Source organism: Staurois parvus, unplaced genomic scaffold, assembly GCF_062004578.1.
Source record: "Staurois parvus isolate SC_StPar_1 unplaced genomic scaffold, SC_StPar_1.0 ptg000575l, whole genome shotgun sequence".
NCBI classification, from domain to species: Eukaryota; Metazoa; Chordata; class Amphibia; order Anura; family Ranidae; genus Staurois; species Staurois parvus.
In genome coordinates, this window is record NW_028318371.1 from 2,832,392 (window position 1) to 2,845,397 (window position 13,006).

Consider the following 13,006-nt stretch of genomic DNA (forward strand, 5'->3'; position numbering starts at 1 on the left):
GCAATCAATAGACACTTATTGGGATTTTTTACCAAAAACATGGAGCAGAATACATTTTGGTATAAATTTATAAATAACTTTGAGTTCACTATATATCTTTTATAGCCGAAAGTAAAAAATATAGTTTTTATTCACAATTTTTGGTCTTTTTTTGTTTATAGGACAAAAAATAAAAAGCGCACAGGTGATGAAATACCACCGAAAGAAATCTCTGTGTGAAAATAAGGAGATGTAAATTTTGTTTGGGTGGAGCATTGCATGACCGCGCAATTACCAGTTGAATTAGTGCAGCGCCGAGTAGCAAAAAGAGGCGTGGTCATTAAGGGGGGTAAATCCTCTAGAGGGCAAGTGGTTAAGCACGCAGAACTTTTTTCTTCATATTGGATTGGGGACTCATATATATATATACATGTGTTTATTTTGCATTGTACTGTATATCATATATTATTTGACGGTATATGTATTGCAGGTTGCACAGTTTTGCATATTATACACATTATTTGATGACACGTGAATTTTTAGTTTGCACATACCGCTTTATTTATTTATCACAGTTTACGTGAACAACACACTTTTTTATGTTAAAATAAACAACCCAAATGTGAAACATAATCCTCCAATATACACCTTGTTGAATCTATGCCACGAAGAATGAAGGCAGTTCTGAGGGAAAAAGGGGGTCCAACCCGATACTAGCAAGGTGGACCTAATAAAGTGCAAATATAATAAAATAAACAACCCAAATGTGAAACATAATCCTCCAATATTTGTGTATAAAATAACATTCATGAATCCATATGTAATGCTCAAAAGTTCCAACCTGTCCAAAGAAATAGAGTGAACCATCAAAAATGTCCAACATCCCAAAACATCACAACTTGAATCTTCCAAGAGTTTGCCTCCAGCAGTGTTCCCTTCACCACCGTTAGGAAATGCTCTTACCCAAAGTGCATGCCAATCCTATTACAGAGGAGGAATACACAGCTTGTACATCTGTGTTGCATGGAGTCACCCAACTTCTGGCCCCTGTGATCAGGTATTCCAGCCCAGGATGATTGGACCACATTCCACAGTTCTTCTCTATTTCTTGGTTTTGCCCCAAAAACTGCATTTTTGATGTCACCCCACAAGTTTTCTATTGGATTAAGATCCGGGGATTGGGCTGGCCACTCCATAACGTCAATCTTGTTGGTCTGGAACCAAGATGTTGCACGTTTACTGGTGTGTTTGGGGTGGTTGTCTTGTTGGAACACCCATTTCAAGGGCATTTCCTCTTCAGCATAAGGCAGCATGACCTCTTCAAGTATTCTGATGTATTCAAACTGATCCATGATCCCTGGTATGCGATAAATGGGCCAACACCATAGTATGAGAAACATCCCCATATCATGATGCTTGCACCACCATGCTTCACTGTCTTCACAGTGTACTGTGGCTTGAATTCAGTGTTTGGGGGTCGTCTGACAAACTGTCTCCGCCCACTAGACCCAAAAAGAGCAATCTTACTTTCATCAGTCCATAAAATGTTGCGCCATTTCTCTTTAGGCCAGTCAATGTGCTCTTTGGCAGATTGTAACCTCTTCAGCACACGTCTTTTTCCCAACAGTGGGACCTTGCGGGGACTTCTTGCAGATAGCTTGGCTTCACATCGGCGTCTTCTAATTGTAACAGTCCTCACAGGGAACGTCACACCTTCTTTCATCTTCCTGGAGCTGATTGTTGGCTGAGTCCGCGCCATTTTGGCTATTCTTCTATCCATTCCAATGGTAGTTTTTTGCTTTCTTCCACGTCTTTCAGGTTTTGGTTGCCATTTTAAAGCATTTGCGATCATTTTAGCTGAGCAGCCGATCATTTTCTGCACTTCTTTATATGTTTTCCCCTCTCCAATCAACTTTTTAATCAAGGTACGCTGTTCTTCTGGAACGACCCATTTTCCTCAGAATTTCAGAGAGAAATGCACTGTAACCAGCATGTACAACATTTGCTGCCTTCCTTCCTTAAATAAGGGCAATAATTGCCACCTGTTTTTCAAAGAATGAATGACCTCACTAATAGAACTCCACATGGCTATTATTTTGAACATGCCCCTTTCAATGAGTGATTCAATGACACAGAATCAGCAGCATGCATGTCATGACTGTTGGGTCTGTTGGATTTCTATTACTCTACTACACCTGCTAGGAAATTATTTGCCATGTAGAAATATCATTTCTACCAAAAACTGTGATTGATCCGGTTAGTGATGTCTGACTGCTATTATTTTGAACACAACTGTATATGCTGTATTATTTCATTGATCACTAGTGCTGTATAAGTTGAGGATTTTGGCTGTCCGTGGTCTTCACATACTGTAGTTGCGCTTATTTAATGTGTTTTTATTATAGCAGTTAAGTGGCAGATACTTTATTCATCTAAATAGACATTTTGGGTGTTGGTTTTGGCCATGGCACAGAAGGGTTTATCTATAGTGTCTTTATTTTACTATTCCCGCTTCTTCTGTGAATTTTTTATTTTGTGCAATGTTGGGGTTTTAAAATTTTATTTCGATCGGAGTTTGTCAGGAGTCAAAACCCTTTGTATAATTTGAGGGGCTCCAAAAGAGGGGGGCAAAATAACTTGGAGTGTTATTAAAGTTATTACAGGCATCACAGCATAGAAACCCATTGGCAGCATTGTTAAAGCCCAACTTCGGGCTTCATACTTTTCCAGGCGGAGCCCCCCTCCCCCATTCCTCTGCATATCACATGCAATGTCTGTGCGGACCCTTTTTTCCAGCACCTGATTCACATCGCATGGTTCACACCCATGTGATCCGATTTCTGGCAATCACTCTGCATTTTGCGATCTGTTTCGGGGTGCCAATAATTTTACATGACACCCACACCAGATCACATGGATGACGTGCGATTGCAATGCGGTGCGGGAAACGTACAGAATTTGCTGCATTTCACGCACCACATTAGTGTGAACCAGGTCTTAAAGAGAAGCAGAAATCTGCCATTGAGGACCTCTAACATTCAAATATTAGTTGCCTGGTTGTCATGCAGCTTTCTGACTCCAACACTTTTTTAGAACAAGTATTTTTGATTGAAAGTTCTCACCAAAAGTTTCTAAAAGAAGGTCACCAGTAACACCGTCCGTATATCGCTCAGGACGGGTTTCTATTAACTTCGCAAATGATTTTCTCTGAGGCCGGGTTCACACTGATGTCATTCACCACATCGTATGATATTCACCCAGGAATCTCACCACATTCCTGTGCAAATCACATGCCATTCTGTGCGGGGCAATTTGATCCCATCATTTTGTATGGCTCATATCACACCACATCCACATGGAGAAGGTGCAGGCACCTTTTTTTTACCACGCTGGATTCGGATCGGAAGGATGTTCATACTCATGTGAACTGATTCAAGCAAATGCAATATGTTCTGCAACCTGCTTTCGGGGTATTGTTAACTTTTAGTTGACACCTGCAGCAGATGGCATGAACACAGTGGGATTGCTATGTGGTGGGGAAATGCAGCGATTCCTGTGCGTTTGTGTGTGAACTCAGCCTTAACCACAAAATACAACAAACAGAAACATGCCAATAGCATTTCACGCTGCGGTATATAACCCAGTTTTATGTCTTGTCTGCAGATGCAATTTACTATTTAAAATCAAAACGACGTATAAAAAAAACAGATCAGTTCACAAATGTCGGAATATATCCCTTTAATTTATAAACATTTGCTTTATCCACAAACATCCTGAAGATAAAACTGCAACACCAGCTCAGCCCCGCCCTGTGCTGAGAAATGTGAGACGACCTTTAGATTTTCCGTGTCGGAGACTTTCACTTTCATTTCTCTCTTCTGCTGTCAGCGATGGCGTCTGCTGATCTGAGAGAGGAGCTGGACTGTTCCATCTGTCTGAACATTTATACCGATCCTGTAAACCTGAGATGTGGTCACAACTTCTGCCGGGTCTGTATTGATCGATCGTTGGATACACAGGAGGGGTCTGGAGGTTATTCCTGTCCTCAGTGCAGAGAAGAGTTCCAGGATCGGCCTGCATTGCACAGGAACATCGCACTACATAACATAGTGGAGACCTTCCGGTCTACTCAGCCAGATGAGAAGAAGACTGGAATCTTCTGTACTTACTGGATTCACTATCCTGTACCCGCTGTTAGATCCTGTCTGATGTGTGAAGCTTCTCTGTGTGATAATCACCTGAGAATCCACAGCAAGTCACCAGAACATGTCCTAACTGACCCCACCACTTCCATGGAGAACAGAAAATGCGCCATCCATAGGAAACTCCTTGAATATTACTGTGCTGTAGATGCCGCCTGTATCTGTGTGTCCTGCAGTTTGGCTGGAGAACACCAGGGACACAAGGTGGAGACTCTGGATGAGGCTTCTGAGAAGAAGAAACAGAAACTGAGAAACGTTCTGCAGAAACTGATGACAGAGACAGAGAAGACGGAGAAAAGAGTCCAGAGTGTGCAGGAACGTAAGGGAAAAGTACAAGAAAAATCAGCTGGTCTAACAGGTCTAACAATTTTTTATTTATAATTTTGTATTTATATTCTAATTTTTCTAATTATTATTTTTTGCAGTTTTTGAATTTTCCCAACTCCGTCCCAGATTATATGGTCCCCCTACCACAACATCGTGATCATATCTATGCATCATCCCCCCGCTGCTTCATAAATAATTAATAGTTCCATTCCCCGTATCTACATTTATATATATATATTATTATTATTATTATTACCTTATTAATACCTTGTCATCCAGTCCTCGTCGCCTCTTTTCTACTTTTAACTCTACTTGCTTCACCTCCACCCCCACCCAGTACCTCACTCACTGCTCATGAGATTGTAATTCATTTCAAAAACAAGATTGACGCAATTCGTAGGGGCATCACCACTGCACAGACATCCATCCCACTTAGCATACCTTATACTAAACCTCCCTCAACACTTTCCTCTTTTCACCTTGCTACTACCGAAGAGGTCACTAAGGTTTTCTCAGAAGCCCGTCTCACTACCTGCCCCCTGGATCCTGTCCCCTCACAACTACTACGGTCACCCTCCTCTTCCATCCTATGCTCCCTCACTCACATCTTCAATCTTTCCCTCTCTACTGGTGCCTTCCCGTCCCCTCTAAAGCATGCGCACATCACTCCCATACTTAAAAAGCCCTCCCTGGACCCCACCAACCTGAACAACCTAAGACCCATCTCCCTGCTGCCATTTACCTCTAAACTCCTAGAACACTTAGTCTACAATCACCTGAGCTCCCACCTCACCGACAACAACCTTCTTGACCCTTTACAGTCTGGCTTTCACTCACTACACTCCACTGAAACTGCCCTACTAAAACTCACTAATGATCTACTAACGGCTAAAACCAATGGCCACTACTCCGTACTCATCCCAACCAATGGCCACTACTCCGTACTCATCCCAACCAATGGCCACTACTCCGTACTCATCCCAACCAATGACCACTACTCCGTACTCATCCCAACCAATGACCACTACTCCGTACTCATCCCAACCAATGGCCACTACTCCGTACATACTACTTGACCTCTCTGCGGCTTTTGATACGGTTGACTATCCCCTCCTAAAAAAACTCCACTCTCTTGGTCTCAGAGACTCTGCTTTCTCCTGGTTCTCCTCCTACCTATCGCAGCGCTCCTTCAGTGTTACCTATAACGCTGCCTCCTCCTCTTCACTCCCTCTTTCTGTAGGGGTCCCTCAAGGTTCTGTCCTTGGACCCCTTCTCTTCTCCATCTACACCTCCTCCCTTGGTCACTTGATAAACTCCCATGGCTTTAAGTACCATCTCTATGCTGATGACACACAAATCTATCTTTCTACCCCTCACCTCACCCCTTCAGTCTCCTCTCGCATTATTAACCTACTAAGTGACGTATCGGCATGGATGTCACTCCACTTCCTCAAACTCAATCTTTCCAAAACTGAGCTCTTAGTATCCCCCCCAGCCCTTACCACCCCCACTGACTTCTCCATCAAGATCAATAACACAACCATCAGTCCCTCCCCTCATGCCAGGGTACTAGGTGTAATCCTAGACTCCCATCTGTCCTTTCAGCCCCAAATCCAATCACTGTCCAAATCTTGGAGACTTCACCTCCACAACATCTCCAAGATATGACCGTTCCTAACCTCGGAAACCACTAAGTAACTTATCCACTCCCTTGTTATATCAAACCTCGACTATTGTAACTCCCTCCTCATTTGCCGACCTCATCGCAGGCTATCCCCTCTTCAATCTATAATGAATGCTGCTGCCAGACTCATCCACCTTACTAACCGTTCTGTATCTGCCACCCCTCTCTGCCAATCCCTCCACTGGTCTCCATTCAGTGTCCTCCACCCCTCTCTGCCAATCCCTCCACTGACACCTCCACTCAGTGTTCTCCACCCCTCTCTGCCAATCCCTCCACTGACCTCCATTCAGCGTCCTCCACCCCTCTCTGCCAATCCCTCCACTGACCTCCATTCAGTGTCCTCCACCACTCTCTGCCAATCCCTCCACTGACCTCCATTCAGTGTCCTCCACCCCTCTCTGCCAATCCCTCCACTGACCTCCATTCAGTGTCCTCCACCCCTCTCTGCCAATCCCTCCACTGACCTCCATTCAGTGTCCTCCACCCCTCTCTGCCAATCCCTCCACTGACCTCCATTCAGTGTCCTCCACCCCTCTCTGCCAATCCCTCCACTGACCTCCATTCAGCGTCCTCCACCCCTCTCTGCCAATCCCTCCACTGACTCCACTCAGTGTCCTCCACCCCTCTCTGCCAATCCCTCCACTGGCTTACCATTGCCCAACGGATAAAATTCAAAACATTAACAATAACATATAAAGCCATTTATAACTCTGCCCCAAATTACATCACCAATCTTGTCTCTAAATATCACCCAAACGGCACACTCCGCTCCTTGCAAGACCGCCTACTCTCTAGCTCCCTTGTCTCCAGGACTTCTCCAGAGTTTCCCCCATCCTCTGGAACTCTCTACCCCAATTTATCAGATTATCACCTACTCTGCTCACTTTTAGGCAATCTCTGAAAACCTATCTCTTCAGGGAAGCCTATCCTGCCCTCAGCTAATACTGATTGTAAGATCCAAGGAGCAGGGCCCTCAAATCCCTCTTGTATTGAACTGTATTGTTGCTGTATTGTCTCCGTTATATTGTAAAGCGCTGAGCAAACTGTTGATGCCATAAATTTAGTATAATAATACTTTTATTTTTCTTTTCATATTTGTAATATTGTCATTATTCTACAGGTGAAACAAGAAAAATTAGACTATCGTGCAAAAGTTCATTTATTTCAGTAATGCGACTTAAAAGGTGAAACTAATATATGAGATAGACTCATTACATGCAAAGCAAGATAGTTCAAGCCGTGATTTGTCATCATTGTGATGATTATGGCTTAAAGCTCATGAAAACCCCAAATCCACAATCTCAGAAAATGAGAATCTTGTGAAAAGGTGCAATATTCTCGGCTCAAAGTGTCCCACTCTAATCAGCTAATTAAGCCATAACACCTGCAAAGGGTTCCTGAGCCTAGAAATGGTCTCTCAGTCTGGTTCAGTAGGAATCACAATCATGGGAAAGACTGCTGACCTGACAGTTGTGCAGAAAACCATCATTGACACCCTCCATAAGGAGGGAAAGCCTCAAAAGGTAATTGCAAAAGAAGTTGGATGTTCCCAAAGTGCTGTATCAAAGCACATTAATAGAAAGTTGTGTGGAAGGGAAAAGTGTGGAAGAAAAAGGTGCACAAGCAGCAGGGATGACTGCAGCCTGGAGAGGATTGTCAGGAAAAGGCCATTCAAAAGTGTTGGGGACTTTCACAAGGAGTGGACTGAGGCTGGAGTCAGTGCATCAAGAGTCACCACACACAGACGGATCATGGACATGGGCTTCAAATGTCGTATTGCTCTTGTCAAGCCGCTCCTGAACAACAAACAACGTCAGAAGCGTCTTACCTGGGCTAAAGAAAAACAGACCTGGTCTGTTGCTCAGTGGTCCAAAGTCCTCTTTTCTGATGAGAGCAACTTTTGCATCTCATTTGGAAACCAAGGACCCAGAGTATGGAGGAAGAATGGAGAGGCCCAAGGACCCCGAGTATGGAGGAAGAATGGAGAGGCCCAAGGACTCCATGTATGGAGGAAGAATGGAGAGGCCCAAGGACCCCGAGTATGGAGGAAGAATGGAGAGGCACAAGGACCCCGAGTATGGAGGAAGAATGAAGAGGCCCAAGGACCCAGAGTATGGAGGAAGAATGGAGAGGCCCAAGGACCCCAAGTATGGAGGAAGAATGGAGAGGCCCAAGGACCCCGAGTATGGAGGAAGAATGGAGAGGCACATACTGCAAGATGCTTGAAGTCCAGTGTGAAATTTCCACAGTCTGTGTTGATTTGGGGAGCTATGTCATCTGCTGGTGTTGGTCCACTGTGCTTCATTAAGTCCAGGGTCAATGCAGCCGTCTACCAGGAGATGTTGGAGCACTTCATGCTTCCTTCCGCAGACCAGCTTTATGGGGAAGCTGACTTCATTTTCCAGCAGGACTTGGCACCGCCCACACTGCCAAAAGCACCAAAACCTGGTTCAATGACCATGGGATTACTGCGCTTGATTGGCCAGCAAACTCACCTGACCTGAACCCCAGAGAGAATCTATGGGGCATTGCCAAGAGAAAGATGAGAGACATGAGACCGAACAATGCAGAAGAGCTGAAGGCCGCTATTGAAGCATCCTGGTCTTCCATAACACCTCAGCAGTGCCACAGGCTGATCGCTTCCATGCCACGCCGCATTGAGGCAGTAATTGCTGCAAAAGGGGCCCAAACCAAGTACTGAGTACATATGCATGCTTCTACTTTTCAGAGGTCCGATATTGTTCTTTGTACAATCCTTGTTTTATGGATTGCATGGAATATTCTCATTTTCTGAGATTGTGGATTTGGGGTTTTCATGAGCTGTAAGCCATAATCATCACAATGATGACAAATCACGGCTTGAACTATCTTGCTTTGCATGTAATGAGTCTATCTCATATATTAGTTTCACCTTTTAACCACTTCCGGTCCGGACACTTTAACCCCCTTCCTGTCCATGCAATTTTCAGCTTTCAGCGCTATCACACTTTGACAATTGCGCTGTCATGCAACGCTGTACCCATATGAATTTTTTACCATTTTTTTGAGACAGATAAAGCTTTATTTTGGTGGTATTTATTCACCGCTGGGATTTTTATTTTTTTGCTATGTAAATGAAAATGTCCAAAAATTTTGAAAAAAAGTGTTTTTCTTATAAAAATTTGCAAATAAATAATATTTCATAATAAATATTGCCCAAAATGTATTCCGTTATCTTTTTAGTAAAAAAAAAAAAGCCAAATTCGTTTATAACCAAAAATTTTAATTTTTAAACATTTTTTTTTACATTTTTATTTTATTTTTTATTATTTATGTTTTTTTTTTATTTTTTACATACTGTCACCCTAGCAGTACAGTGTCACCATGGTGACACTGTACTACTTGTGGGGGGTGATGAAGATTTTTTTTTTTTACATTGATTGCTTTTACACCCATATAGGATGTAAAAGAAATCATTTCTCTTTCTCTCTGTCTGCATTCCTGCAGCCATTGAGAACTACTGAGTGAGCTGTGATTGGTCACAGCTGGTCACATGGTACAATGTTGTTGGGAATAGCCTTGTACCATGTGACCTCTGTGATCATTCACAGATTTCACACGTAGTAAGCAATGATGTCACAAGTGAGATCTTCCTTACTACTTTGCATGTGATCACTGATTGGACAATCAGTGATCACATGATCGGGCCCTCGTACAGAGGTCCTGTCCGATGATCGGTGTTTCACTGTGTCCAGAGGACAAAGCGGGCACCGGATTGTGGTGCTGCGTGCTCCCAGGGAGCGTGCACAAGCAGGGTGCGGGGAGGCCGTTTATAAACTACCACCCAACCCTGCAGTGCCACCATCCAGCTGTTTATATACAACGGCCAGACGGGAGGTGGTTAAGTTGCATTACTGAAATAAATTAACTTTTGCAAGATATTCTAATTTTTTGAGTTTCACCTGTATTTGATTATCATCATTACCGTTACCATGGTTATACTACATTTTTTACTCACTTAATTATTTTATATACCACTGTTGCCAGGTGATCTTCACATCCTATGCCACTAGCTAAATTTATGAGCCATTTCACCAAGCATACACCATTGTGTGCAACATATCTAATTTTATATATTTTTTTTTTTTTATTTTAATTCTTATTTTTTAATTTTCAATTAATTTTTATTAATTTTAATTTTTTTATTTTTTATTTTTATTTTTATTTACTTATTTTTCTATTTTTCATTTTTGTATTTCATTGATTATTTTTTAAATTTTGTAATTTTTTAATTTTACAGTTTATTATTTTTTAATTTCCCAATGTATTTATATTTCATGTATTTTAATTTTATTTATTTTTTATTTAATAATTTTTTATAATTTTTTGTGTATATATATTTTTTAATATATATATAAACATTTTATATATTTTATTTTTTACATATATATATATATATATATATATATATAGATATATATATATATATATATATATACACACACATTTGATTTTACATTATTATTTTTCATTTTGGCCATTTCTATTTTTATTCACATTTTATAAATATTGATAACCAAATGTCTTTTTTCCTTTTTCTTTTCTTTTCATTTCCTCTGTTTTCCATTTTCACGTTTCATTTTTCCCCATACCATTTTATTTTCATTATTAATAACTTCTTATTTTTTCATCCATTTACAATTTTAATTCTCTTCCCGTACTCTTTTAACCACACAGTGTCACCTTACAACAATGGTAGAATCACATTATTGCTGAAACAATTGGTTAATTAATTGCCAATCAGCCCCTCTGAGGATTAACTCTTTATATATACAACTATGGGACTCCCACTTCCCCCGGCTTGATAAAGGAGCGCACTTCCCCCTCTCCAGGCCAGCGCATGCTCCGAAACGCGTCGCAGTGCACCTTGGGTAACTGACGTCATCACGCCCACGTCATCGCTGCGTTCCAGCGTGCTATCCACCCGGCTTTGAGGAGGACGTGCACGCCGGCCGGTTCCACAGCTGTCCCCCTCCAGCCACCATGCTGCTCCAGCGGAACGCTGACACATTGTTACCGATGACAGCTCAGTGACACCGATGACAACCCCCTCCTGTCCCATGTTACACCACACCACTTTATTTCATGCATTACTTGTACCTCATACATGGGAGGGTTCCTACTTCTCATCTTCATTAAAGTGTTATGCTGCACTTAGAGGCGCTTCTTCTCCTTCTCTCATCCTAACAGAGAGAGTCACTGCCCTGTTCATAGAGCTCAGGAGACAACTGGAGGACCTGGAGAAGAGAGTCCTGAGGGAGATCGCCAGCCAGGAAGAGCGGCTTTCATGTCCATTGTCTGAGATGATCCATCAACTGGAGATAAAGAAGAAGGATCTGTCCAGGAAGATGGGGGACATTGAGGAGCTGTGTAACATGACCGACCCCCTGACTGTCCTCCAGGAATCAGACACAGGGGACTTGTGTGATACTGAGGAGGGAGATGATGAGGACAGAGAGAGACATGATAGACTCCTCCATGATGGAGGGGATCTGGATGTGGCTGGAATCTCACACACATTACACACAGGGATATCTGATATGATAAAAGGGGGAAATGTATGCTTCAATATACAGGAAGCTTCAGACTTATTACTGGATGTGAACACAGCTCATAATTATCTACAGATATCAGATGACATGAAAACTGCATCCAGGTCAGATACAAAGCAGAATCGTCCAGAAACACCAGAGAGATTTCAGTACTGGGACCAGGTATTAAGCAGTCTGAGTTTTTCCTCGGGGCGACATTACTGGGAAGTGGATGTCAGTGAGGGAGAACATTGCAGAGTCGGGATGTGTTATCCCAGTATAGAGAGGGGAGGAGGGCAGTCAGGGATTGGAAGTAATAACAAGTCCTGGAGTTTGTGGAAGTATAACAGTGAGTGTTATCTATTACATGATAATAAAACAATCCACATATCTCCCGATACCCCCCCTGATAGAGTCAGGATCTATGTGGATTATGAGGCCGGGCAGCTGTCCTTTTATGATCTGTGTGACCCCATCAGACACCTCCACACCTTCACCACCACCTTCACTGAGCCCCTCCATGCCGGGTTATGGGTAAGAAACGGTCGTATAAAGATCTCTGGGGGGGTCAGGAGACGTGTAAAATGATCATATGACAGGAAATCTGACCTGGATCTGGTGAAATCTGCTGAGAAATGTGAATCTGGTTCATAGGATGACACCGTTTGTAGAGATAATATATTTCTTCAATCGGTAGATCTGGTAGATCTCAGCCGGGGAGAGTGTCCTCCATCACTTCCACACCCAACAAGGCAAGATTTGGGGGGGGGGGTTATTTAGCATTAGGCTGACCACACACTATACAATCTGATTGTACAATAACCTTTAGATCTCCCATCAGCTGTGTAGTATACGGGTCTGCCTGATGTGACCCAATAAAGAGCTGATTCACACATGTGCGGTGCGGATTGAAGCTCAGGATTCACAGCTAATTGGCACAGTAGTTGTTCAGCGGTTCAGATCAGGTTTACATCAGGTTCAGGAAAGGTTCAGGTCAGGATTTTATCCCTTTCACAGATGTGCGGTTTACAAACGGTTCCTATAGAAGTCAGTAGCCTGTAATCGGCACCTGAACCGGACCGCACTGCTCAGAAATCTCACATGCAGGGGCGGACTGAAAACTCATGGGGCCCCCGGGCAATAGGGGATCATGGGGCCCCTGTGTCCTTGCCCAAACTCAAAAAAGCATAGGCTTTTTTCATAGGAAAAAGGTACCAGGGGAATCTCATGGGGCCCTGTACTGA

General features: G+C 42.8%; 1 protein-coding gene across 2 annotated transcripts; it reads left to right on the forward strand.

Annotated features, from left to right (window-relative positions):
• The first annotated feature begins 3,869 nt into the window (after positions 1–3,869).
• On the forward strand, positions 3,870–12,350 carry LOC149450335 (E3 ubiquitin/ISG15 ligase TRIM25-like). 2 transcript variants are annotated; one of them, XM_089692042.1, is made up of 2 exons: positions 3,870–4,539; positions 11,422–12,350. In XM_089692042.1, exons 1-2 carry the CDS (start codon positions 3,870–3,872, stop codon positions 12,348–12,350), a joined length of 1,599 nt encoding a protein of 532 aa, XP_089548168.1. The 2 variants fall into 2 exon arrangements, with proteins under 2 accessions (XP_089548168.1, XP_089548169.1); XM_089692043.1 differs by having other exon boundaries at positions 3,870–4,530.
• Positions 12,351–13,006: the final 656 nt, after the last annotated feature.